The sequence below is a fragment of the Nycticebus coucang genome, chromosome 4 (genome assembly GCF_027406575.1).
Source record: "Nycticebus coucang isolate mNycCou1 chromosome 4, mNycCou1.pri, whole genome shotgun sequence".
Lineage (NCBI taxonomy): Eukaryota > Metazoa > Chordata > Mammalia > Primates > Lorisidae > Nycticebus > Nycticebus coucang.
Genome location: NC_069783.1, coordinates 34,925,045 through 34,953,043, shown reverse-complemented (window position 1 = coordinate 34,953,043; position 27,999 = coordinate 34,925,045). Strand labels below are relative to the sequence as shown.

Sequence of the window (27,999 nt, the reverse complement as noted above, 5' to 3'; positions counted from 1 at the left end):
GGAAGTATTCAAGCAAGCAAAACGAAACAAAACAAAACAAAAACAAAGAAAGCAAAGCCCTTTTCTGGGAGATGATAAAAATTTCCCTCACTCTTTCACCCTAGTTGCTCAAGAATAAACCCCAGAGGGTATCCCTTTTCAGGTTTATAAAAGCCTGGTTACAGAATCCTCAGGAATTTCTATTACAATGTCCATAAAAGTCTCTTTAAGGGAAAGGAGAAAAGATAAAGACTTTGCTCACTTAATGACTTCCTCACTCTCCCTACAAGTTTCCTTACAAGTTGGACCCTGAGCAGTATCTTTTGCTGGCCCAACTGGTTTAATGATCTCCATCCAAATCTAAATCAAATGGCAAGGATTTGGAAAGGTGAAACCATGTAAACAAGCTTAACTTTCATCAGTAGCTAGAAAAAGAGTTCAAGTCTCACCTGGATTGGCCCCCGGCCTGTTCTGGCTGCTTGTGTAGGTGGTGGTGGACCACAGATCTGTAAGAACATTCAATTGGTCAGAGCATGAATTTTAATCTAACTGTTCTCATTCTTTCCATGATCCAACCTCGCAAGATATTGCCAAGGTTGGAACCAAGGTAAAGCTTTGTCCTTGCTTGGTCTGAACCTGCCCTGGAGGAAGCATTGAAATAGAAAAGTAAAATGGATTTAACTTTAAACTGTGACTAAACATTCCAGATAAGAATAACCCTTGTATTTTACAATAATCCAAGGATCTTTTACATATTTCTTCACACTCCATTATTCTTACAATAATTCCCCTCAAAGGTGCTACTCGGGGAGGTTAAAGTAATCTTTCAATAGAAATGTCAGTTAACATTTAACAGTTTGCTTAAACTGCATTAACACGGTATCAAAGCAAATAGCATTCGCTTTCAGTCATTTTTAGAGGTACACAGTGGGTTATCTTTAATTACTCTAAGAGAGAACCAAATGCACTTCAGCATTCATTATTTATTGGGCAATTTCTCTGAAGCAAGGTTTTAAAGAGGGCAAGGGAGATGGGGAGTAATGCAAAGCATTTTGCGGTGGTGGGGACAGAGGGAGATGTAAAAACCAGCTGAGGGAATAAAACAAGCGTCACGGAGGGGACGAGGCATGATAGCATGGAAGAGTACTGGTTTCTTTTGGAACTGGATCAATCTGCAGATTTTGACTCCTTTTGTTTTCATTCCAATTATTTGACACAAACATGAAGTATCTTTATTTTCTAGTTATAAGGCTAACACAGGCTTACTGTAAAAAATTATATCCCAAGAATAGCAAGCAATCAGTAATTTTCCTGTATCCAGCCATTACTAGTAGATGGTTTCAGAAATTTTCTACACACTTGTCAAGTGCAATACACAATTACCGAAAAGAGGTCTGTGCCTTTGCTGTTTTGTAACCTGCTTCTTTGACTGAACAACCCGCCACAGGCCAATCTCGTCAGTACGTGTACATGTTTATCAATATTCTTATACCTGCTAGTAACTTCTTGATGTGCTCTTCTAAATATGGACAATTAACTTGTCTCTGTTCTCTCTCTTTTTTCTTTTCTTTTTTTTTTGAGAGAGAGAGTGTCTGTCACCCTGGGTAGAGTGCCATGGTGTCATAGCTTACAGCAACCTCAAACCCTTGGTCTCAAGTGATCTTCTTTTCTCAGCCTCCCATGTAGCTGGGACTATGGGCGCCTTTTTTAGTAGAGATGGGGTCTTCCTGTTGCTCAAGCTGGTCTCAAAATCCTGGGCTTGGGCGATCCACCTGCCTTTGCCTCCCAGAGTACTAAGATTACAAATGTGACCTTTTTTTGGTGTGTTTTTTTTAAAAATATATTTTTATTTTTATTTTTTATTAAATCATAGCTGTGTACATTAATGTGATCATGGGGCACCCTACACTTGTTTTATAGACCGTTTGACACATTTTCATCACACTGGTTAACATAGCCTTCCTGGCATTTTCTTAGTTACTGTGTTAAGACATTTATATTCTATGTTTACCAAGCTTCACATGTACCCTTGTAAGATGCACTGCAGGTGTAATCCCACCAATCACCCTCCCTTCACCCATCCTCCCCCCTCCCTCCCCTCCCTCTCCCCCTTTCCCATATTCTTAGGTTGTAACTGGGTTATAGCTTTCATATGAAAGCCATACATTAGTTTCATAGTAGGGCTAAGTACATTGGATACTTTTTCTTCCATTCTTGAGATACTTTACTAAGAAGAATATGTTCCAGCTCCATCCATGTAAACATGAAAGAGGTAAAGTCTCCATCTTTCTTTAAGGCTGCATAATATTCCATGGTGTACATATACCACAATTTATTAATCCATTCGTGGATCAATGGGAACTTGGGCTTTTTCCGTGACTTAGTTTATTGGGCTGCAATAAACATTCTGGTACAAATATCTTTGTTATAATGTGATTTTGGGTCTTCTGGGTATATACCTAGTAGAGGAATTATAGGAGTGAATGGCAGGTCTATTTTTAGATTTCTTTTTTTATTTTATTTTATTTTTTTTATATTTATTTATTTTTATTAAACCATAGCTGTGTACATTAGTATGATCGTGGGGCACCATACACTTGGTTCATAGATCGTTTGACACATTTTCATCACATTAGTTAACATAACTTTTGTAGCATTTTCTTAGTTATTTTGCTAAGACCTTTACATTCCACATTTACTAGGATTCACATATACCCTTGTAAGATGCACTGCAGGTGTAATCCCATTAATCCCCCTCCCTCCCCTCCCTTTCCCCTTTGTTTATATCCTGAATTATACTCACAGATTTACGGATATTGAACCAGCCTTGACACCCTGGGATAAAACCAACTTGTCATGATGTATAATTTGTTTGATGTGTTGCTGGATTCTGTTTGTTAGGATCTAGTTGAATATTTTTGCATCTATATTCATTAGTGATATTGGCCTATAATTTTCTTTTCTTGTTGGGTCTTTTCCTGGTTTGGGGATCAGGGTGATGTTTGCTTCATAGAATGTGTTGCATAGTCTTCCTTCTTTTTCTACATTTTGGAACAGGTTGAGTAGTATAGGTACTAATTCCTCTTTAAAGGTTTGGTAGAATTCTGACGTGAAGCCATCTGGTCCTGAGCTTTTCTTTTTAGGGAGATTTTGTATGGTTGATGCTATTTCAGAACTTGTTATGGGCTTGTTCAACATTTCCACTTGATTTTGGCTAACTCTTGGAAGGTGATGTATTGGTCAGTTTCCTTCAGATTTTCGTATTTCTGAGAGTAAAGTTTCTTGTAACATTCATTAAGGATTTTTTGAATTTCTGAGGAGTCTGTTGTTACTTTGTCTTTGTAGTTTCTGATTGATGAAATTAGAGATTTTACTCTTTTTTTCCTGGTTAGGTTGGCCAAAGGTTTATCTATTTTATTGACCTTTTCAAAAAACCAACTTTTTGATTTGTTGTATAATTCTTTTATTTTTAATTTCATTTAATTCTGCTCTAATTTTGGTTATTTCTTTTCTTCTACTTGGTTTGGGGTTGGAATGTTCTTGCTTTTCCAGTTGCTTGAGATGTCCCATTAAGTTGTTAACTTCCTCTCTTTCCGTTCTCTTGAGGAAGGCTTGCAGTGCTATAAATTTCCCTCTTAGGACTGCCTTTGTGGTATCCCAGAGGTTCTGATAATTTTTGTCTTCATTGTCGTTTTGTTCCAAAAATTTGGCAGTTTTTTTCTTAATCTCATCTCTGACCCAGCTAACATTCAGCATAAGGTTATTTAACTTCCATGTTTTTGTATGAGTATGCAAGATTCCTGTTGTTACTGAGTGGTTCCCTCTCAGCTGACCATCCTCTCCTCACTCCCGTGCCACAGAATCCGCACTGACCAGCTGCAGTCTAGGCCCTGTCCATACCCCTTGAGAAATCACCCAAGAATCTGGACTCCTGGGGGACAGGCCTCCAGACCTCAGACTGAGAGTGGAGGGGAGTGCTGGGAGCTCAGAATTGCAGGTAGAGAATATGTACAGTTTTATGCCTGGCAGAAGAATGCCATGGCACCTTAGTAGGAGAGGTAGGTCCAGTTTTTAGAGGGTCTCTCCTGTGGAGTGTAGTGGGAGGACCTTTGAACTCTGCTCGTTTGTTTGTGGGGCACTCCAAGCCATTCTCATGGGGGAGTGGAGTCCCGTAGCTTGGTGATGGATTTTGTACCTTTTGTTTGTATCCTTGTGGTCACAGCTCACCTCAGCAGGGTTGGTGTATGTTCTTCAACCTTCTCTTTTGGTGCAGCTCTAATCCACCAGGTTACTTGCTAAATTTCTGTCCTTTAACTTTCCTTCTGGACGAGAGCCTCTGTGGAAAGCTGGTTTCAGTCAGCCATCCTGTCTCCACCCCCCAGGAAGACAAACTTTCACAGGTGAGATAAATGTTGGCGAGGAGCGAAATTGCATGAGGAAGGAATGGGTCTTTTTTGCAGCCTCCAGTTTCATGCTTCCTCCCTCTTAGCTGTTGCCCTAGGTCAGGGTGGAACTGGAGCGGACAGGTGAACCTCTCAGTCATTGCCATGCCTAGCCACTGGGTGGCGTTCTTCTTCCCTCCCAGGTCTAGCCTGGGTGTGGACGCATTTAATCTCCATCAGCTGAGGCAACCACCTCACTTGACATGAACCCAACTAGGAAGACCAATGAAGGTGCAGCCACTCCTTCCCCAGAGCCTGTGGTGTGTTCAGCTGACCCCATGGTTGGGCCTGGAGAGATTTTTCCATCTTTTCTAGAACCCTTTCCTAAGCCTATCTTTAGATAGATCTGGCTTCTCCCAGGAAGAACAGCCTCACTCCCGCCTGCATGAGAAGTCTCGTCTCCCTTTCCCCTAGACTTGAATTGCTGTGTTTTGGTTTACACTTTCATGGGTCAGATACGGGTGTGGGGGTCCCCATGTTCCTTGGTGTCCTTCCACCTGCCTCGGCTGCTCTGCCTTGGCTGGGGGAGCCCCTGTCTCTTCCCGCTACCTAGTTTCTACTCTCCACTGAACTCTCTCCTAGGTCCTATGTCCTGTTGGAGAGGCAGCTCTTTACATCATTGTACACCAAAAATGACTCTCACATGTTTGAGGAAGCTCCTGTCTGGCCACACAAGATGCATTCAATAAGTATTTGTTGCATGAATAAATGAATTAGGTTTTGCTTGAACACTCTGTCCACAACCGTTGCTAGAATCTTTTGCCTAAAGTCATGAGTGTAAGAGAAAAAATACCATCCTTAAAAAATGCAGTAACAGCAACTCAACTTGTTGATTATCAGCGGTAGAAGGAGAGTTGCTCTGTTATTTTTAGTTCATTTGAAGAAATAAAGAGAAGTTATCTAATTACTAAATATTATTAATCATTAATATTATTAATTATTAATATTATAGTTGGGCTAAAATATCACAGCAAATATCTATAGCCATACATTAAGATTGGCATTCATGAAAGTAGACTGGTGGTTGGTTATCTAGGGCTGGGGAGGTGGGATGTTAGGGGAAATGATGAGTGACTGTTCATCAGTATTGGGGTTTAGGGGTTGATTAAATGTTCTAGAATTGATTGTGGTGATTGCCATACAACCCTATAAATATACTAAAACCTATTAAATTTTATACTTTAAATAGGTGAATAGCATGGTATGTGAAAAGTATCTCAATAAAACTGTCACTTAAAAAAGACATAGATTTAAACATCAAATTGCATGTCTTTTTATGCTTACAGAAAATCCTTTGAGTAGCTAATACAATTTTTAAAAAGTCTGTCCTTTCTCCCCAATTTGGCAATTCTGGTGCATTCTGCACAGAGCACTTGCTCTGAGGATTTGTCCAGTGGTCTGTGGGTCAGCATGGGAGTGGGTGCTGGACACAGATGAAGAAGGAACACTGACAGGCTGGGAGGCTGTTGTCCAAACTCCCTGTCCCCAAGCCAGGAATCATGAAGCTTTGCCAAGTTGGGAACCACTGCTTCAAGTTTCTTGCAGTTTTCCACCAGCAGAGCCCAACTTGCAAGAGGATTTCCAAGCTCCCAGTGCAGCCAAATAAATATGCCACATGTTTAATTATTCCTGTTATGTAAGAACTGATGTTCTCCAAGGAGACAACGGGAGCAAACAACTTTTGCTTGATTCTTTTCAAAAAATCTTTGAAAGAATCAAGGAATATAAAGCCAAGAGACTGAGATTGAAAAATAAATCTGGCTATGAGACCCTTGTTAACTCTCACCACCCGGCGATCTTGCTAACGATTTCTCTTTGGCTATCAGGTATTATGGACCTCTGTTAGTATCAATCTGAGTTAAATAGGCATAGGTTGGTGGCGGAGAGTTTGATGCATTTCAGAACCTCAAAAATTGTTTTTATGGTATTCTTATTTTGGGACTTTATAACACAGCTTCTTCCATGAGTTGTCCATAAAATAGAATAATAATAATTCCTATTTCAGAGAGTCATTGGGAAGATTAAATAAAATAATGCACGCAGTGTGCCTGGCACAGGGAATGAATGGACTATGTGTATTCTGTTACTTATTATTGATGGCAGAAGTTGACTGAGTCGAGCTCCCTCTAATCTTGCCACCCAACCTTGTGGAGTCGCTGTTTGGCAGGAATGCCCCCTGCAAAGGGGGTCAGAGGAGAGCCAGGCTGCTGGACTTTGAATTCCAGCTTAGCTACTTCCCTGCTGTATGAAGGTGTCAGTTTCCTCACCATCTTATTCTTGGTCCCCTCATTAATACAATGAAATATTCAAATTGAAGTAATAATCTACTTTATAGGGTTATTGTGAAGGAGTCAATAGACTGATATTTGCTAGGTGTTTGGAAAAGTATCTAGCACATTGAAAGTACTGATTTACATTTGTTAGATAAAAAGATGGACAAGCAGATAGCTGGGCTCCCCTGTGTGAGGGGGAGGGGTCTGCGGGGTGGCAGTAGTGACAGGAGGCTAGAGGTGAGGCTGAAAAAAAAACAAATCCTGAGTTCTTCCTCCTGGAAGGAAAAAGTGGCACCAGCTGGAAAATAGAGAGAATTGCTGGGGCAAGAGTGGTGCTCCAGTTGCAACCTTCAGAGGCGAGATAGGTGCTGATTAGCCCAGAGGGGCATCTATGTAAACTGGTGCAGAAACTTGACATTGGATTACCAGATGAGCTCTTAAGGCTCTGTTTGATGTAGTGCCAAGATGAATTCTATAAACTGGGACTTTTGTAAAACCTTACACATGATTTAAGAAATAGGTAAAAGTGGTAAGACAAAAGCAATTTGAAAAGGGACCAACATTTTAGCTGACTTTTCCTAAAGGGGCTTTTGGGTTTTGTTTGTTTTTAAGGTTTGAAGAGTACCAGGTATATGCCATTTATCACTTTAACAACAACAATAACAAAAATCCCAACAGTATTTACATAGAAAACTACTATCCCTTCAGCTGAGCTGTTGATGAAATGAGGATTTTGCAATGGGTAAGTTTTACTTATTATTCGACCTTCGAAAGTATGATAACAGCAGACCTGTTTTTGATGCTGTATGCTCCCTTGAATCTGGGGGGACACAATCACATTCCCCAGCCTGGGTCTCAGGGGTTCCCCATTTACCCAGCTCCAAAGGTGGGAGAGGGCACTACATACAGGGGTTCAGACTGAGCAGCTACTCCAAAACCCAATCTCCCGCTTTCTTAGCAAACAGCAACACAGGGTCCACCTACTGACCTATCTCCCGGCTCCTGTGGCCCACGGGCTGTGGTCTGGGGCTGCTGGTGGTGGAAGCTGCAGATGGGGATGGCTTTGGCAAGGTGGTGTGGGCAGCCTCAGCTGTGGTAACAACCAGAACTTTTGTCACAGCGCCTGGCTGTGTGGTGGTCTCTGGAACAGGGGGCCTCTGATAGGCTTTTGTGGTCTCACCTGTAAGAAAATGGAATTATACCCATGCCCACAAATAGCCTTTCAGCTCTTACAGGAGTAGAAATAAAATATATATTTATTGATCACTAGCTATGAGCAAAGACTCGTGTAAGACACTGTGGAGGGAGAGTCCAGATGAAGGGCCCACCATTGTTGCCTGAAGGAATGTACAGGCTCAGAGCAATAATCCAATAAACACACCAAAGATTAAATAACAATAAAATAATTAAATGAAAGTTCAAAACTATAGCCACATGGGGCAGAGATAAGGAAGAACACGATTAATTTCTGAATTAATGGTTCCTGTACTTTTTTTTTTCCTGTTTCAAGTAGATTTGGCCTTGGAATAGAAAGTTCTTTTGGGGCTTTCTACAACTTATTTTTAGAGAAGGTGTTCTTTTTTCTTTTTATTTCCTTGCTTTTTTGTTGTTGTTGTTGTTGAGACCAAGTCCCACCCTATAATCTATGGAGAGTGCAATATGTCATAGCTCACTGTAACCTCAGACTCGGGCTGTGGGCATCCCGCTGCCTCAACCTCCAGAAGCCGCTGGGATTACAGACCATTGCAATGGCGCCTGGCTGGGTTTTTCATTTTTTTATGAGTAGGGGTCTCACTTTTGCTCAGGCAAGTCTCAAACTCCTGAGCTCAAGCAATCCTCCTGCCTCAGCCTCCCACAGATTACAGATGGTGTGAGCCACCATCCCCGGCAGAGAATGCATTCTTCATGTTCTAGTGTAGATTGGTTCATGACTAGGCAACCAACTCCTCTGGGACCTCAGTTTCCTCATCTGTAAAATGGTATAACAGAACTAACAGACTCTGCTCCTGGACTGTGCTCTCTGTTCGCGAGTGCTGACCTGGGCTGCTTCTGCCATTTTAATCGCCTGTGCAGCTGCCTCCCTGTAAAGCATGTTACAGTGGTTAGTGCGCTGGTGCTCTGTGAGTATCTCTGGCAGGGGTGGTGGACCTGCAGCCCACGGGCCAGATGTAGATTATGTGAGGACTTTGTTGTTTCTCTGCAGGGGTGGATATCACAAAAAGTATGCAGACACCATTTTTTTGTTTGTTTGTTTGTTTTTGCTTATCAGCTTTCATTAGTGTTTGCATTTTTAACGTGTGGCCCAAGACAACTCTTCTTCCAGTGTGGCCCAGAGAAGCCAAAAGGTTGGACACCTCTGGAAGGGACTGGCTAGTCACAGGCATCGGAGACTGTCTTGAGAACTGTGAGTCTGTGCCAGAGAGAGACACGCAGTGGCCCCCAAGTGAGCAGCTCCTCAGTGGAACAAGCACCCACTCTTGCCATTGCCCGCTGGGCAGTAGTGGTGGTGAGCCAGCTCCCATCCCTGGGGTTTGCTGTAACAAGTCACCACAAACGAGGTGGCTTGCAACAATAGCAATGTATTCCCTCGTAGTTCCAGAGGCTGGAAGTCCGAAATCAGCAACACTGGGCCCACTGCAGCACTGAGCTTCCTCAGTAGGCTTTAGAGCAGCATCTGTTTCCTGCCCTTTAGGTTCTGTGCTGGCGGCTGCTTTCCTTGACTCGAGCCTATGCTGCCTCCATCTTCAGGGTCAGCACCCTCGAATCTGTTTCTGTCCCATCCTCACATGACCTCCTCTATGAGTGTGAAATAGTCTTCCTTTGGATACCTTTTATAAAGGCACAGAGGACGGTATTTAGGACCCACCCAGATAATCCAGAATAACCTTCCCATCTCAGAACCCTTAATCTAATCACATAATCTAATCACATTAGCAACAACCCACTGGTTGTTGTTTTGGGGATTTTTTTTGTTTGTTTTTATTTTTAAATTTTTGCCATATAAGGAAATATTTACAGGTTCCAAGGATTAGGATGTGACTATTTTATCACTCTGCTTAGGATTCATAAACTTTTGGCACACAGAGAAGCTGACCAAAGGGCTAGCCTCTGAGCTAAGAAGGTGCTTCTGCTGCGAGGTGGCTCATGCCTGTAATCCCAGCACTCTGGCGGCTGAGGCGGATTGCCTGAGCTCAGGAGTTTGAGACCAGCCTGAGCCAGAGCGAGACCCCATGTGTAAAAATAGCTGGGTCTTGTGGCAGGTGCCTGTAGTTCCAGCTACTCGGGAGGCTGAGGCAAGAGGATTGCTTGAGCCCAAGAGTTTGAGGTTGCTGTGAGCTATGACGTTTCAGCACTCTACAGTGGGAGACAAAGTGAGACTCTGTCTCAAAAAAAAAAAAAAGGTGTTTCCTTCTTGTTCCCTCTTGGTGAGAATTTCCTCCATTTCCTCTTTGACATTGTCCAACATCCTGGAAAAATCACATCAGAGCCACAGTCCTGGGCCAGCCATGCAGACAAAAGCATGGTGGGTTTGCCCTGCCCTGGCACCTATTCACCTCCTCACCCGGACTCTTTCACTTTCTTTGGGAATCACAGCACTGACCACAGAGAACAGGTCAGCAAACTCCAGGCCTGGAGTTGTGGGGGAATCCGCCTCTATCTGCTCCTGCAGGCATTAGTGATCAAGGTAAGAAGCAGACCTCTCATGTGCCCTGTTTCTTGCCAGCAGTTGGTTGCCTTTAAATCTGCCTGGAAACCATGCCAGACAAACCACTAACGAGCTGGCAGCAGCCGCAGGGGTTTAGCTGTTCTTCAAGTCACCCTTGGCCAAAGCTGAATCTGCCTGATTTATGACATTTCCATTACTTTAAAAGGATCGAGGTTTCATAACGAGTAGAAGGGAAGTTTCTAATTTCTCCAGGGTACTCCACTGTTCACCCTCTGGTACACGCTACCAGGCATTAATGCCTCTTTAGGGACACACAGACCCAGGTTTGGATCTACTGCATTTAGGGAAAAACCATTTAACAGAATCACTTGTGTATTTTATGGACCAGGATATAATTAATAATTCGAAGAGAAACATATGAATAAGCTGACAATAGGTTTTACTTATAAATTATTCATAAACCATGATGTCGTCTAAGTAAAACTATTAATACTTGGCAAATAGTGCACATTTTTTTTTCTGCCTCAGGTTTATTTGTACAAATAGCACAGGAGGACCCCAGACCCATATAGACAGCAGCCTAGAGGTCACACCAGTCCTTTTGTCCTCATGGCTGACAGATGCCTCTACTCTGGAGCCTTCGTGGGGGCCTGGGCACCTTTGGGAGCCTGAGCTGGAACTGAAGCTGGAGCTGCAGATGAAGCAGCAGACTGGGCCTTCATTTGATCCTTGGCCTTGGCCTTTGGCCGGCAGAGCCTGAGACCCTTGGCAATGTGTGCACGAGCATGCTTCCCAAGGTTGGGGTGGGTGATGTAGGCAAGTCGACTGAGTTTACGGCTGGCACCCTGATCTTTTTCTCATACCGTTGGCTAATTCCAAGATCCTAGTCTGTCTTTGCTAGTGTTGATTTGCTAGAGGGAGGTTAAATGTCCCGATGGCAGCCTCTGTGTCTCTTGGTTATAATGCAGATATTTTCAAGCATATCATAAATTCAACTGGCATAGCCATGGCTGCTGTTTTGGCCTGCTCTTCTTTATAGATTAGAACTGTCTTTAAAGGGGGATATAGAGAGAAAAAAAAAAAAAAAAAAAAAAAAGGGGGATATAGAGAAAAATTACCCCTCCCACTCCAAGAGCCCCTAGCTCCTTACTGAACAGATGTCCTTGATTTGATCCAAAGTGAATTCTTCATGGAACCAGGTTCTTTTTGAGCAATTTGGAATGAAACCAGTAAAACAATTTTTTTTCTTTTTTTGTAGTTTTTTTTTTTGGGGGGTGGGGGTGGGAGGGCCAGGGCTGGGTATGAACCTGCCACCTCTGGTATATGCGGCCAGCACCCTACTCCTTGAGCTACAGGTGCTGCCCAAAACAATTGCTTTGTAAAATGTCACACACATGGAAGTTTGATTTTTTTCAAATATTTTCATGGGAAAGTATTTTAAAATTTCCCTTAGGCTCTGTCAACATATTCTTTCAGATGGACGTGGTCAAGGGCAGCTCCAGACAGCTGCCTTCTCCAGAGCAGCAGGTGGTATCTGGGACCTCCCTCACCAGGCTCATCATTGGAATCACAGTGGGAGGTGTTTTTTAACAGAATTCTTTTTTGTTTGTGTGTTTTTACACAGTTTCTGATTCACTCCACCTGGGGTGGGCTCTTGGACATCTGAATTGAGAACCACACCAAGGCAGGGCTGGACTGTGCTGCACCTTCACCAGCCTTGCCTGTGAAGCTCTCTGAGCCTGGATCCTTCTGCTCTATAGTGGGGGTGGCACACCTGCTTGGCAGGGCCATTGTCATAATTGGAGAGCTTGTCTTCAAGGGCCCAGCGGTTGTCCCACAAAGGTAGTAGCTGACATTTATCTTCATCTCTACTCCCCCCCACCCCCCGCTGAAGAACAGGGCTGTCAGTGAGGGAAGCCAGAGTAGCAGCAATACTCAGAGGTCAAGTGATTGGTTTTCTTCACCACTAACCTATTACGTTGTGACTCAGGGTTATATATGAGGCTGGGAATCTCATATTCACTGAGCGTCTACTGTGTGCCAGACATTGCAATGACCTCTTTCATAGAAGCATTCATATCAAATATTAATGATGATTCAGGAAGTCTTTCTAAGTATTCCTATTTTTAAGATAAATAACAGGTTTTCTAAGAGGTCAAGCAATGTGTTTAAGGTCGCACACACAATGGGTAGCAGAGCCAGGATTTGGGCCCATGTTGGTTTGATTTCAAATCCATGCTTTTTTCCACAAATAAAGTGGGAGGTGGGTTTGAACAGCTTTAAGATTCCTTAAGGTGGTTCCCATTAAAAGGAAGCCCAAGGTCTCTTGAGATCTTGTCAAAACCTTTATTCTCAAGACAGGGTGAGGGAGTGGCCTTTGTGGGGAGGCAGGAGGGCAGGAGGTTCCTGGGAAGCTAAAGTATTATAGTAAACTTTGGCTTCACTTTCTTCCAAGGCCAGGGACTTAGCAGACAGCCACGGCAGGCAGGAGGACATTTTCCTGATGTTCTTGCTCAGCAGCTTCTAATAAGATCCATTTTCCCATTGCTTGGTGGACCCCTGCACACCAACACTTAACCTGCTTTAATTTGCCTAGAGTGGCTCATGGCAGCCAAATAGCAGCTGCCAGCCTAACAGCTACCCTGGAATAGATTCGACCTCAGGTAATGTCTGTCCTCAGTGTGGGCTGCATTGGGCTAATCAAGATGTCTTCTATCGATATTTCTGAGGGGTAATTTCCCATGGAAAAAGTTTTTGTGCTCTGGAGGCCATCCTAGCCTGATTTGCCTGTCGACTCACCTTCTCAGATAGACTGGGAAGCATCTTAGAGGGGCGTGCTGAGACCTGAGCAGCTGCTGGCCCGTCATCTCTTTTGCTTCCCCCAATTTTTGAAGGAACTTTATCATTTGAGGAAGAGTAGCAATGAGGGGGATGCTCCTCTAGGGCTCTTGCCAGGATTTATTTGAATTCATGAGCATTACTTGATGGTGGAATTGTGACTTTAAAGAAAGAGGTTCCTCTATCTTGAGACTGGGTGAGACCCCAAGTGTCCCTTTTATGTTGGAGTGCTTATAGTTTAGCTTGGAGTGTGGCACAGGGAAGGTGCTTAATACATGGGTATTGAATGAATGAATGAAGAATGAATGACTTAACTTTTAATATTTCAGACTCTGACAACCACATATAATCTAGAAATAAGGAGTTGTTAATGCCCAGCGATGCTGTCATCAAAAGTGGAGATAGTCTGGGGGAGGGGACAAGTGATACCAGCAAGGCCTGGTGTAACTATGGCCCTTGCTGATTTATAAGTTTCTGTAGTAGCAAATTGCAAGAAGAGTGCCCTGGCCCACCCGTGATCCTCATGGAAGTCCATGACTGAGGCATCTGGAACAAGTGCTTGGTGGTGCTAGAGGGTGCTTGGGGTAGATACTTCTGAAAATGATCTCTGCTGCATAAGATGCAGAAACCACATGGATTTTAGACTCTAAGTCAGTGGTTCTCAACCTTTCTAATGCCGTGGCCCTTTATATGGTGAGAACTGCTGCTAAGTTATCACTGGACTGTGGGGTCGCTCCTCTCCACTCTTCTCCCACTTTTACCTGCTTTTAGGTGATACAGAGTTTGAGTATTGTATGGGCTGGTTAGAACTATGCCCACGGACACGTTACCAAACCTCTCTAAGGCTCAGCTTCCTCATCTGGAGCAGGGAAAGGCACTGGCTCTCTGCCCTGGAGTTACTGGAGTACAGGTGTCTGGCACAAAGTGAGCACTTTGCCAATAGCTACAGTCACAGGAGCGTGTGTGGGACTCTTCCTGTTGTCCAGGTGCAAAGCTGAAGCCAGAAGGGCCCAAGTACCCCTTTCTGAATGACGAGAGGTGCCACCGAGCTTCCCTCAGGTGAGGCCATTCCAGTAGAATCTGTACAACCACAGCAGCTCCTCACCCCAGGCAGTGAGTGGAAGGAAAAGGCCAGAAGAAGGGAGGTGGCAGAGTCACCTTTAAGGAGAGCCGTGTTCAGGGTGGAGGATATTCCTCCTGGCCTTCATGTAGTGTCCTCTCTAAGCCAAGTCAAGGTGCTTCAAGAGAGTCAGTCACCAAGCCTGCAAGAGCCTGGAAAAAGGGGAGATGGGCATCTCCTCTCCCCCCAGGCTTTCCACAGACTCACCTCCACCTTGCAGGAGTGGAACTTGCAGAGAGTTTGGTGGGTAGTCTAGAAGTGCTCTTCCGCTCAGGGTGAAATCTAAGGGGTGTTTGACATGTGGTTCCTGAAGCTGGGAGTTTCACTTGAACGTAAGGACTGTTTGTGCTCTCGGGATCTCTGAGAGGGGAGGGGTGCAGCTGGTGCAGCCCAGACCACAGGTGAAGGGAAATGGAGAGAGGACAGCAGCCTCACTCCGTCCAGCTCTCCTCCCACCCCAGCCACTCCCGAGACTCTGTGTGAAGGGGCTGCCCAAGGGGGGTTACCTAATTTGGAGAAAGCGGTGGGAGCACAGATTTTTGGCCCAGGAAGAGAGAGCCAAATAAAGTTGAACACTGTCCCGTCACCCCAGAAGTCCACACACATCATTTGCTCAGAATTCATCCCACGAGCAGAGGCCACGGGGCTCAATGAAATAACAAAGACACTGGCCACGTAAGGAGACCTCTGCCACCCATACCTCTTCCCTGTGCCCATACCAAAGAATGACAGGTGATATCTCAGAAGTGATCCATGGGCCCCAGCACCCACTGCCAGCTTGCAGGTGGGCTAAGGAATAGCTGCATCCTTGCAACTAAACCAACAGTTCTAGACCACTGGACTCATTAAAAACTCATTACTGATCTAGTTGGGGCATTAAGTTGGGAGGTGAGGGGACATTTAGGACAAATAAGGGTAAAACATTCTTTATTTGTATGCTAAAGCTCCTCAGATCTGGACTTTTCATATCCACTGGTATTAGGACAAAAAAATCTCAGATAATGATTTAGAGAGGGGTTTCTGGAGCCAGACTGGATTTGATTTGCTGTGACTTTCTAGCTGTTTGACAAAGGGTAAGTTACTTAACTTCTCTTGCTGCACTTTCCACAAATAATTAGTGCAGCGGTACATACGGAAGGCGGTCTGGGGTGGCTAAATGCGGCAGTCAGGTGAAGCTCCCGGCACAATGCCTGGCACACAGCAAATGCTCGCGAAACGCTAGCTTCGTAATTCACTATTCGTCAACCATGTTCACCTTAAGTATGTGAACAGAACCTGAACTGAATCAGCTGGCCTGTCAGGGTTCTGGAAGCAGCAAGAAATCCCATTATAAAGCAACTCGCAGCCTCCCTTTGTCTGGGAAGTCACAGCACCTCCCAAGACACAGTAATGCATACCATAGTTCTTGATTTAACACAGAAACCCAGAAGAAGGTATTTTCTTGGCCCAAGGTCTGCCTGTACCTGTGGAGGGCCCTTATACAATGTATTGATCAGGCACAAAAACAGGATGGCGGAGGCGTACTTTAGGAAACCTGCTCGCAGGCTGCGCCCTGGCAACAACCTTGCCGCCCTGTGCCCTTTGCGCTCATTGGAGAGATATCTAGGTCAAGAAACCGCAATAACAGGATGTGTCCTAGAGTATATATACAGAGTGCTGTAAACAAGGTTAGAGAGAGCTTTTCCATCCTGCTCTCGCCGGACAAGGTTAGGGCTTTTCCATCCTGCTTTCCCCGGACAAGTTTAGAGGGCTTTTCCATCCTGCTCTCCCCGGACAAGGTTAGAGCTTTTCCATCCTGCTCTCCCCGGACAAGCTGCTTGCCCCCGATAATAAACTTGCTGAAAGCTGTCTGTGTTGGTGTGTTTGTCCCTGCTGGCCGGCGGCCGAGCGACACCGACATGTACCCTCTTCTGTGGTTCACGTGGAAGCTGGGTTGGCACGACCACTCGACGCAGTGCTCTTGGCCTGGCTTACCTGGACTAGCAGCTTGCTGTTATCACATAAGCCACATCATTCTCTTTGCTTCCCTGTACCTCCTACCTAAGCAGATACAGACTCTTTGTAGCTGCCAGGAAACATTTTCAGACAGAATGTCATGTCATCATCTAATGTAACAACACAATAAAATTCAAGGCCACAGTCGTTCTGAATGAAAATGACACAAATATAGAGACAATTCTGGGGTTGTGAAAACAAACAAACAAAAAATAAAGCTTTCACTGTTCAGCCCCGGCCCTCTGATCCCACTGACTTCTATGCCCATGTTCCTGGCATCTGTTAACATATCACCAGAATCAGTGGAGCTTGTCCAGTTAAGATGTTAATTTCTACACCATCTCCTAAAACACAACACTGCTGTTTACCAATTCAGAAGTTTTAGATTAGATCAATGTGGGCACTTGCCTGCTTTGGCAGCTGGGCTCTTGGGTGATGAATATGTAAGAGCTGATGGGTAGGTTATACCCTTTTGGGGTTTACTTTCTGCAAAAAAGAAAAAAAAAGATTTATTTCGAGAGCTAGGAGTTTGAGATGGTTCTGTACTGTTAAGTTGATTCCTTCCTTCCAATTTCAGTCCGTCTCCCTCACGCTGAATTGTTGATTGTGATGAGAAAGTGAAATGGCATTTTGTTTTCCTGTATAGCCTGTGTTTTATGAATATTGGAATAGAAGTCAATCAAATCTCTGTGACTCAGAATGGTTTAACATTGGCAACCCTCCTCTCGCTCACGAAAGGTGGCATGGCTTTCCTACATGAGGCTTTCCGGGTTTAATTAAACACATAGCAGGAGATGAATGTGAAAACATTCTACGCGCTCTCCTTTCAGACGATGGAGCGCTCTGGTCCTAGGCTGGCTGCCTCTCACTTTCACAGACCCAGAGGGATCCATTTCAATTTCCTCGTGGTAGAGAAACCTGAAAGTAGGTAAATATAGATCACCTCTGAAAGCGACCATTTGTTACCCTCCCAGCTGCTAGGCAAGGAGGAGTGGGAATACCTCTCAGGGATCAGGCGATCTGGCGAGCAGGCACCAAGCCTGGGACAACACAAGATTACTGGACAAGGCTGCTGCCGGCACAAGTCTTTCTTTTGGCCAGGAAGTGATGCCAGAAATTCCACTGTATGAAGAGCTCTGTTCCACAATTAAACTGAAAGTGCCGCGGGAATGTGGTAAGCCCTCTGAAGGCAAGTAACTTTTCAATCTCCAGTGCCTACAAGCATTTATTTTCTGTCATATAGAGAAGTGCTCTATATGGGTACAAAAAAATGTGTACCCAATTTAAGAAAGGAAAAAACTGTATTAAAATGGCAATATTATAGTTACATTTGACTTCTGCAATTACAAGAGATACAAGATATGATAAATACGATAACAAATGTTATCAGTATATATTGAGCACTACATTTTTTTTTGTTTGTTTTTGGCCGGGGCTGGGTTTGAACCGCTACCTCTGGCATATGGGGCTGGCGCCCTCCTTTGAGCCACAGGCACCGCCTGAGCACTACATTTTTAATGCAGTTTTTTCCTTTCTTAAAATGTGTCTACATTTTTTGTCACCCTCTAATTTATCCAGAGAAGAAATATCTGAATGCCTAGATCACTGCTAAATTCAAATAGTCTTGGGAGTAGTACCTGTGTATTACCTATTAGCTGTTATTTTCATCTAATAATAAAAGGGTCCCAGCTGTTACCCTGAGGGAATACTTTGCAGGGTGGGGATTGTGGGGGAGGTGGTGAGCGGTGCTGCCGAGGGCAGCCTGTGCTGTGGAAGAGGCTCTGGTGCCCCATCAGCAAACCTCCCATCTGCACAAGGCTCCTGAAGCAGACAGAATAACAGGGGTCAGGAAGGACCAGAGACTGGGGGTAAGACAATCTGGGTTTCTGTTTCTATTTTACCTTTAATTAACTCCCTCTCGTTTGCTTCATTCGGAAAATATGAATAATGACAGGGCCCTCCTTTCTGCACAGAGTTGTGGGGAACAAATGGGAAAAAAAGTGAAAATGTTTTGGAACTCTGTAGCTCCATAGAAATACAAAAATTTATTCTGGTATTACCTATAAATGCCACTTAAAAGGTGGATGAGGCGAAATGTTTGGGCTGACTTCACCTTGTTAAAATCACCTGGATTGACTGACATTTCCAAGTCCTCCACCCGTGTCCCGGCCTGCTCTGAATAGATGACAATCGAGTTGATTTCAGACCCTGTGAGGGTCCCCTATCTGTGGGCCACACCTAACGGACAGAAAGTGATGCAGAGACATTATGTCCCCCGTTTACTATTCTTCTCACATCTAAACCCCATGGCCTTTTCTGTTTCTATTCAGAAGGAGAAGGAGCCTGAGCTCAGTTTTTCCAACCTGTGGATCAAAGACTACATGGGCAGTGTTCGGGGGTCCCTTGTGGCCTTTTGCATGCCTGGACTGTCCGAAGAGCATGCGACACACATCTCTCTCCTGTTTCCTTCTCAGCCGGCCAAAGGGAATTGATTAAAGGAGAACGGAGGATGTGAAAATTAGAAATAAAAACCCAGAAAAAGGCCACCGAGGTGTCTGAGCCTTTAGAAGAGGATTCTGGCTTCATCCAAATTAAACTTGCTGGCTGTGGACCTCTGAACAATGGGGAGCGGCCCCTGACTGTCACTCAGGGGGTGCCCCTGTGCTGTACTGTGCTCTCCTGACTCATTCAAAAGAGGCTTCTTAGCCATTGCAGAAGGCAAATGCTTATTATCATTGGCAAAAAGTTTTACATTTTCAGTTAAATGTCACTATGTGGAATGAGAGGAGATGGAAGCTGGGATTTATAGAGAATAATCTCAGCAGATTGATTTTCATTTAAAAAGAATTCCGAAGTTATCTACTGTCATGAAATTAATTCTTCTTTTAAACCTCTGTTGAGATTCTTGGATTGCAGACTGAGCTTTTATGGTTGAAATAGCCTTATGTAGGCAGGAGCTACTTGGTACACATCTATGTGGAGATGATATATCTCTTTGTCTGAACATATACATATTTTAGACATTAGCATTTTTCTGTTTTGAATTCTTTATTATAGGCAAAGACCCACAGTACTGGTAGTTTATGCCCTTCCACTATCTGACAAAGAAACTAGTCTAATATGAACCTTAGGTGTGCAAAATTTGGCAGGTAGAAGGAAATAGGCATTGCTTAAGTGAAGAAGGTCTGTCTGTAGTCTTGCTACAGCTTTATCGATAGTGGATAGTAGGGCTTGAGGCATGGGGTGACTAGCAGAAATGGGAAGACATACTACATTAGGAGACATTTCTTCCCTGCATCAGTTGACTTCCTATAGGTGGCTCTTTCTCAGGACAGTCCCAGGCACCTAATCTTGTTGGGAGGGCAGGACTCTTGACTTGAATCTAGTTTAAAATCCCATGGAATCTCCTTAGAGAAAAATGGGAGATTCAGGTCCAGAGTAGGGTAAATGTAAGGTGAGCATAGAACATTGTGTTGTGTTCAAACACTAATGTGACATGTTGAAACCTTGAAAAAGAAACTCCCACTGGCCAGTCTTGGAAAATTTGAGAACTAAAAAGAATAATGATGATAAAGGATTATAACATGTTTAAAAAAAAAATCTGTGAGTACATACTGCACTTACAAAAATAGATGTGGGGGATGGAGGAAGAAAACCCTTTTTTATATAGGATAGGAGGTAATAAATATGGAAGGAATGACTTGAAAAGATTATAATTTTGCTATTTCTAATGTCATACTTGCTACAGTGAGGATCAGCAACGGGTGTTAAAATTATTTGGTGAAATTTGTTGGGGGAACAAGCTACTCAAGCTGTTTTAAAGTGTCACTCTACAGATTGCTAATTAATTACAAAGTATCCTTGCCATGGAGGGATAGTAAACTATCCAAGTAATCAAAGTTTGCATCACTAACAACTGCACAAGGTGATGTAATGTGCCTCTCCATAGGATTGGTGTAATAGACACCATGGATAAGTTATGATGCTACGTATTCTGGTCAACAATATTTCAGCTGAATCCAGTCATGAAGAAACACACATGCTTCTGGTTCAGATAGTGCAATATAGTACCAGGCAGACACAAGGCCTGGACTTCAAAGATGTCAATGCAATTCATGACCAAAAATGTAGTGTGGTGGGGCTATTTCTAGAAGCAAATTAAATAGACATGACAAGCAAATGCAATGCATAATCTTTTTCTTTTTACTGGGGCTGGGTTTGAACCTGCTACCTCCAGTATATGGGGCCAACGCCCTACTCCTTTGAGCCACAGGCACCACCCCGCAATGCATGATCTTTGATTAGATCATGGATCTTAAAAAAAAAAAAAAGAAGATATTATTATAAAGAATATTTTAGGGGCAATTGGATACAATTGGATATTATGTAATATTATTGTATCGATGTTAACTTTTAAGATGTGGAATTGCCACTTGTGATGCAGGGAAATGTTCTTGTTCTTACTGGGTATGTACTGAACCAAAGTATTTAGGGATAAGGCGCTCTGCCAGCTGCTTATTTTCACATGGCTCAGAACAAAGTTTAGATAAATGATATATTAATAAATTAAAGCAAATATGGCAAAATGTTAATTGATGAATCTAGATGAAGATAATATGGGTATTCATTATACTATTCTTTCAATTTTTCTGTAAATTAGAAAAGAAAATTCAGAAAAGTAGGGTTGAGGAAGTTCACAAAAATAGCAAAGATGTGAGGGTAGGTCATGATAGTATAAAGATACTTGATTATCTTTTCTTTGTGAAATCACACTAATTTTTAGTTCATTGATATTATCTCTTTGAAAGGTGAGGGAAGAGTGAAAATGATTATCTATAAAAATCCTATGGTGCTAGATAGGGAGAACTGATTGAATAGTGCAATAATTAATTAAAGAACAATCTAGAAATCTACAATAAAATTGTGGCTCAGTTTCCTAAGAACATATGCCTCTGGCTATTCATTTATCAAAAATCTCAAGAAATGAGGTTCTAGATCTGAGTCATAGTTGGCCTAAGTAAAGGACTAGTTAAAAAACCCGTTAGTAAATATAATTAAAAATTTGATGGGACTTGTAGTTAGCTGTAGCGTATTTAAAATGAGCAATCAAGAGCCTTTTACTCTTTCCAGATTTGACTTTGTAGTGATCTGTCATGTAATTATAATTTATTGTTTCATGGTCCTAATTGTCAGAACTAATGCTTTGGACTTTTATGAAAAGAGGTGGGGCATAAACACAAAATGACAGCTTACGAGAGTACATTTCACTGTGCGGGTCCCCTCAGTGCTATGTGCAGCAGCGTTTTTCCAGTGTGTGTTCATACCTGAGACGATGAAGGATTCTCTCCACCGTGGCAGGGATAATGACTGGACGCCGTTCGAATAACTCCCTGTATAACCGGACTGTCCAGCCACTTTCCGAACAAGTATTTTCCCTCCTGAATTATCGAGCACACCACTATGAAGAGAGGAAAATGATTGTTGAAGAAAGGACAGAAATACTGTTTGATGTGACCAACAGATCATCAAACCAATTTCCATCTTTATTCAGATATCAGAAAGCAGAGAGATTAAGAAAAGTTTACCTGGACCTTGGGCCCAACTCCACAAAATGGTGCCATGTCACTGGGCCTGACACTGAACTCCCAGGTCTTATAGGACCTGATTGTTCTGTCAGTCGGAATTTTCTCTTTACCACCATGCCTATAAATTATTTTCCCTTGGTTTTCTCATTCCTGCTAGTTTTTTTAAGCCAAATCTCTTTCTTGACAATTTCTAATTTGGTTTGTGACATTACAGAGTGAACCTTGTTATTTCAAAGAGGGGCACAAAATTATTTAAATATTCTTTTTATTTTGAGTCAGGGAGGGAAGATATGTAGATGAATTAAACTCATTAAAAAGAATGCTCAAAAGACTGGAAATTGTTTCTTAGATTTCTAGGATTCTGCAAGGTTTGGATTTTGATGGGAGGATGCCAGGCATGTGTACCTCTTTCCTTCTATGTTATGCAGGGGCTCTATCTGGTTCCTGAATCGCACTTTCTCATTTTCATTTCTTGCTCCAGAGGCTACCATGGGTCCTTTGGGTATCCATAATTTATAGTACAGGGATTAAAAAAAAAACAAAAAAAAACTGACTTGTTCCCATCCACACCCTTCCTTCCTCCAGGAATGAGTTGCCATTTGCTGCCCTTCCATCTCCACGGTGAGTCAGCAACTTCCAGCACTCAACTTCCAATGGCCCAGACGGAAAGAACACAGTCATGATACTGGACAAGTCAAGCACTTAATTGCTTTGATGCCATTCTCACGTGCAATGTGTCACTGGGTGCTCTCAGCAGACCTCTGAGGGGTGGAGTGGACAGAATGCTGTTATGTTGGTCAATCCATGAAACAGGCTTATACCATGTCCATATCCATACCCGTAGGAGAGCTGAGCGCCTCATTCCAGAGTTTGCAACTAGTGAATTACAAGGGGCGATTGAACCCGGGTCTAACTGACTTTGTCCTAGTGTTGCTCCTCTTGCTCAGAGCTACCTCTGTGTTCAAAAGCACAAACGCCCCTTCTAATCATGCCAACTCCACCCTGAGTGTTGACTGCCCTTTTTCCTCAGGGATCTCTCTCAACTGCAGCCTGCCCAGGACTTCCATCCCCATCTGGCTCCTGTCTCACGTGGGGAGACCTGCTTCCCACATCGGCCTTGACAAGGCCTTCCCCACAGATTCTGATGTGACTCCACTATCCCCTCACCTCCCTCAGAATCTTGTTCTCACAACTTAGACTCCGAGTTTGGTCAGTCTTGTACTATTTCCTAAAAATTTCTGGAGTTATTTTCGTCTTCCAGTGAAATGGAAAAGTTTCTTATGGAAAGGACAGCATGTCACATTTCCTTGTGAGAAGGACTGTCAGTGGCATACGGGTTCCACTCATACCAGCTTCTGAGGGCCGATTGTTAAGCTTTCCGTATTGTGTGAGCCGGTTGACATCAGGAGCTTGGAATCAAACACAGTGAGGGTATTTCTACCATGGGAATTGGCTAATCAGGCCCATCCCCTCCCTCTCCATAGGAGACCTGGTTGGTAAACATTTTCCAGCACACCACACCCTCAGGGTGAAAATTCTAATTATAAAAACAAACAAACAAACAAATGGAAAGATTTGCCCCGTGGGAAAAATGGAGATAACTCCCAGCCTTCTCTCATCCCCTGGAAACATATTTGGATCTCAGTCTTTGGATTTACTGAGAACCATTTTGGGGGAGCTGGGTGCACGTGCACATGCTCTTGTTTAAGAGTCTGAAGCACTGTAGCTGCCACCCAGTAGGGGAAGCCCCCCAAGCCTCCCTCATCCCCCCTCACCCCAGGCTCAGCTTCCCTGTTTATAGGCAATGGGGAGGGGGTTCTCAAATAGGACTGTGCTGCTGCCAGCCCTTGTAAGGATTAGTAAGCAGTGTCCTGTGACTGAAAAGCCGGACTGTGGGACAGGTAGAGATGTGGAACTGTTGTGTTCTCATGAGATTTTCCTGTTGGGGCACAGAGTGAAGCCTCATCTTGTAGGTGAGCCTAACTGGCGGGCGTGGATATTTCCAGATCCTGGGAAGGTCAGTAGCCCATAAACTTCAGGAGGCAGAATGTGAGGGAGACTTGACCACGGCAGGAGGCACTGGAGGAGGAGGGAAGCTGAGTTTCCATTTATGAGGCAGACAGGGGGCCGAGAGCCACAGTAATTTGGAGAATTTATGCACATGTGACCTCAGGTATATCACTCTGATGTTGGCACTTCATATATATTTTCTGAAAGAGGAAACCAGTTCCACTTGTTTGCATTTCTCAGATGCCCTGCATGGGATTGAGCATGGCTCTGATGTCCCTTTCCCTGATCCTGGTGCCAGGGTTTGGGGATAAGCTGAGGGCCAGTCCTTTGGCTTAGAGAGAAGAGACAGCTTGCCCCTAGGTTGGGTTTTGAATGGTGCTGTTGTAAGGATGTATCTCATCAGAGATCTGCAGGGAGGTGGTCTTTTCATTGCTCTGTCTCAGAGAAATAGTTCCTTTCTCCAGCACTTGGCTCTCTTTAAATATGGGGTTAATTTAGGGTAAGTGAAGACAAAATATGATGCCTCAAATATGTTCCCTATTCCTTTGGTTTGAAGGAATCAAGGGGAAATTGTTTGTAATAAGGCCTCTGAGCATGATACAGAAGGTGATTATGAAATCCTTTAATCCACATTAATCTGAATTTCTAGACCAAAGCATGCTCTCTGCAGTGTCCTGGTCTGACTGTGGGCGCTCCAGCAGGACACCAGCTACAGGTCCCCAGTGCACCCTCTGCTCTTGTTCTCTACATCTTAAATCCCACGTTCTGGAAAGAGGTTGGCTCTGTTAGTGAAAAACAAAGCTGACAGCATCCAAAATTCCTATCTGCTTTCCCCTAAGACTTCTATTCATCCTCTCCATGAATGGTGATACCTCTTTCCAAATAGTTTTTCCACTCTGTCAGTCACTGGCCCAGGAAGCTGTAATGTCATTCAGTTGCTCAAGCAACACATCTTGTTTTTAAATCATTCAACCTCTTCTCCTCTGCCCCTCTAACCTCATCTACATTTTTCCACCAAGTTCCTGCAGCCCTAACCCAGACACCAGAATGGCTGAGCCCTGGTCCTGTCCATGTCCTTCTTATTTTTTCCTGGGTGTATGTCCATCCACCATAAAGCCTGTCCTAGCTATGAGTCCTCACTTATATACTAAGCAGTGCTGGGACTCACTGGTTTTTATGTAAATATGTCACCTGGGCTCTGGGCTGGAAGTCAGAGGACATGAGTTTTAATCCTGAATGTGTGTCTATCTAGCAATTTAGTTAACTTCCTGGTGCCCCAGTTCCTCTTCTAACAGATGAGGATGCCATCAGCAGCCTTGCAAGGTTGAGTTGGTGCTAGAAGGAGAAAATCATAGCGCAAGGTAAGGGATCACTTGTCATGTTGATGATGTCTTTGGTGAGGTCAAATCTACTCTTGTGTCTCCATTCTTCCTAGGAAACATGGAGGGGCCAGAGAGAAAGAGAGAGGAAGGCAGCAAATGTTGGGGGGAGCAAGTGCCAAACATCTAGGATCACAATTAGGAAAGTACAGGCAACCAACTTCAAGACAAGCCCAGCCTCTGGAGCAGATGTCATTGTCTACACAGACTCAGCCTGCAGAGTGTTGATGGCATTGGTGGGTGTGCATGTGTGTGTGTAAGGATGTGAGGGTAAGTGGGCATGTGTGTGTGCAAACAATTGTGTGGGAGCATGTACATGTGCTTGTGCATGTGTGTAGATTTGTATTCCTCTTTCCTTTTTGCATGAAAATATTTTTCATTCATGGTCTGGCATTAAGAAATAGCATTTGGTGTTGTTTTTCTTTAATGATCCACTAATTGTTTTTAATAGACCTTTTGTAGTCCCACTCCCATTGAAAAACCAGTTACCTCCTCACCCCTCTGCAGTAGTGGGAAAAAGAGTAGTATGGCCAATGAAACCTACTAGTAATTCCTAAACCTTATTTCAGGCACAGCTTTTTATTTCTTACTTCTTTCCTCAAATTTCAGAGTCTACTGACTAGACCTCTTGAAAAGAAATTAATTTTACATCTCCTCTCTCTCTGGCAGAGATACAACTGAACAATCAACTGACTTATGTGCAAATGAAGAAAAGGAAAAATAGCTGGGTGTTGTGGTGGGCGCCTGTTGTCCCAACTACTTGGGAGGCTGAGGCAAGAGAATCGCCTAAGCCCAAGAGCTGAAGGTTGCTGTGAGCTGTGATGCCATGGTATTCTACCCAGGGTGACAAAGTGAAACTTTGTCTCTCTAAAAACAAAACAAAACAGAAAAGAAAAGGAAAAAGAAACTGGAAGCCCAAATAATTCAGGAACTCCATCCAGCATCCAATAGACAGGTATTGACTTTAGAGCCACATCTCAAAGCTGTACTAGGCAGCAGTTAGGAATGCAGGCACTATAGTCAGCTGGATGTGGGTTCCAGTCCGCTCTGACATGTTTTAATTATGTGGTTATGTGGCTTTAGTAAAGCTATCAAACCCATTTTCATCTTTAAGATGTGTTTAATAGTAGTAGATACTGCATAGAACCATTATCACAATTAAATGAGATAGCGTAGTGTTATGGACCAGCCCCAAACTATGTGGTGAGTTCCCTCCCAGTGCCTGGTGGAGATGAGAGGATGAGGGGAAAATGAATAGTCAAGATACAAAGAGAAATGTTTTGAAGAGTTGGGTTGGGAGACTGGCCACCTCCAAGGCGTGTGTGAGGACTAGTGGTGTCCCCTCACTTCAGGCTAGCTCTGTTTTTATTGCATACGTAAAATGGAGGGAGACTGAACTCTTACATCATGGTCCTTGTTGGACTTGTATTTTTTAACTATTCCTTTAACTGTCTTAATTGTTTTGATTTATTTCTTATCTTTAACACTCTATGTTATTTTTGATCTTAACATAAAGTCTAGAACAGGAACACAGTCCAGGTATAGGATGTCAAAGCTGACCCCAATTAGACTCCAAGATGAGTAATTAAGTCTCTGGGAAGTCTTGTGGGCAGTCAGGTGTCTTGCCATATTGAGAAATGGGAGGGGAAGGGCACTTTCCCCTCACCTCCCTGAGAGATTTTTTTCTCTCCTATGAGATCAAAGTGTTTGTGTTGACTTCAGTGCCTTACCACCTCCTCTCCTAAATCTGCCCAGCCCCCTGAGAGAGTAGTCTCACCTGCAGGAGCCTGGCCTCCCAGTGCCCTTGAGGACAAGTCACACTGGGGGAAAGGGAAAGTTCCAGCATGACAGTCTGTTTTAAAGGCCAGACTTCAAGCTGTCGCTCTTGCAACAGACTTTGAATTTCTCAGCATAGGTCCTGTAATCTGAATGTGTACCTGCTTTTCTCTGATCCACTTCCCTCCTATCTCTGTTCCCCTTGCCCATCATCTGTAATCATTCTATTAATTTAATTTTTAACATATTTATAATAATTAAATATTGGCTTTAAACTTATTAAATCATCATTTATAACAATACAAACACATCAAGATATAACTCTTCCCTTAAACACCCATATTTCTACCCTCAATGTAGGGGAAAGGCTTCGCACATACACATTAGCCTTATTTCAAAGATATTTGTAATAAGTTTGACTCCAAACTTAAACAAAAGGGATGAGGATTTGGTGAAGGTCACTTTTGCCTCTCCTCACTCAGGCAATGATTTTGTCCAAAGCATGCTGCACCTCCTATCCTCTTTCCTGGATCCCGGATCAACAGCTGACCAGCTCACCCACACCCTTCTTCTCATTTCTCCCATCTGCATTTGTCCCCAGGACATCACCACAGCTGTGATATTTCTTCCTACTTCTGGACCTTCCTTGGTCACATCCCTATCATTTCTTACTCAGCACATACAGGTAGAAAAAAAAGCTTTCTATCATCAAGAACGTTGGTCTCCTTTCATAAGCACATGGGAGTAGACTTCTCCTCTCCCCATCGAGGTGTGAAGAGGAGTCAGCCATCCTTTTTGCAGAGTGTTGTGAAAGTTGCTGAACTCCATGCATGGCTTCTGGGTCTCCCTTCCAGGGCAGGGTTGACATATAAGATGCAGGATGCTCAGGCTGGGCACCCTTAGCTCAGTGGTTAGGGTGCCAGTCACGTGCACCA

The 27,999-nt window shown here is 43.6% G+C and overlaps 1 protein-coding gene across 3 annotated transcripts in view; it reads right to left on the bottom strand.

The window, feature by feature from the left end:
* VIT (vitrin) overlaps positions 1-27,999 on the bottom strand; it is a 167,014-nt gene that overhangs the window by 43,101 nt on the left and 95,914 nt on the right. For all 3 annotated transcript variants that reach the window (XM_053589777.1, XM_053589778.1, XM_053589779.1), the window contains exons 5-8: positions 21,639-21,772; positions 16,723-16,800; positions 7,683-7,874; positions 429-485 (exon numbers count right to left, since the gene is read on the bottom strand). In XM_053589777.1, coding sequence (XP_053445752.1) covers positions 429-485; positions 7,683-7,874; positions 16,723-16,800; positions 21,639-21,772 — 461 coding nt within the window. The remainder of the gene's footprint in view (positions 1-428; positions 486-7,682; positions 7,875-16,722; positions 16,801-21,638; positions 21,773-27,999) is intronic.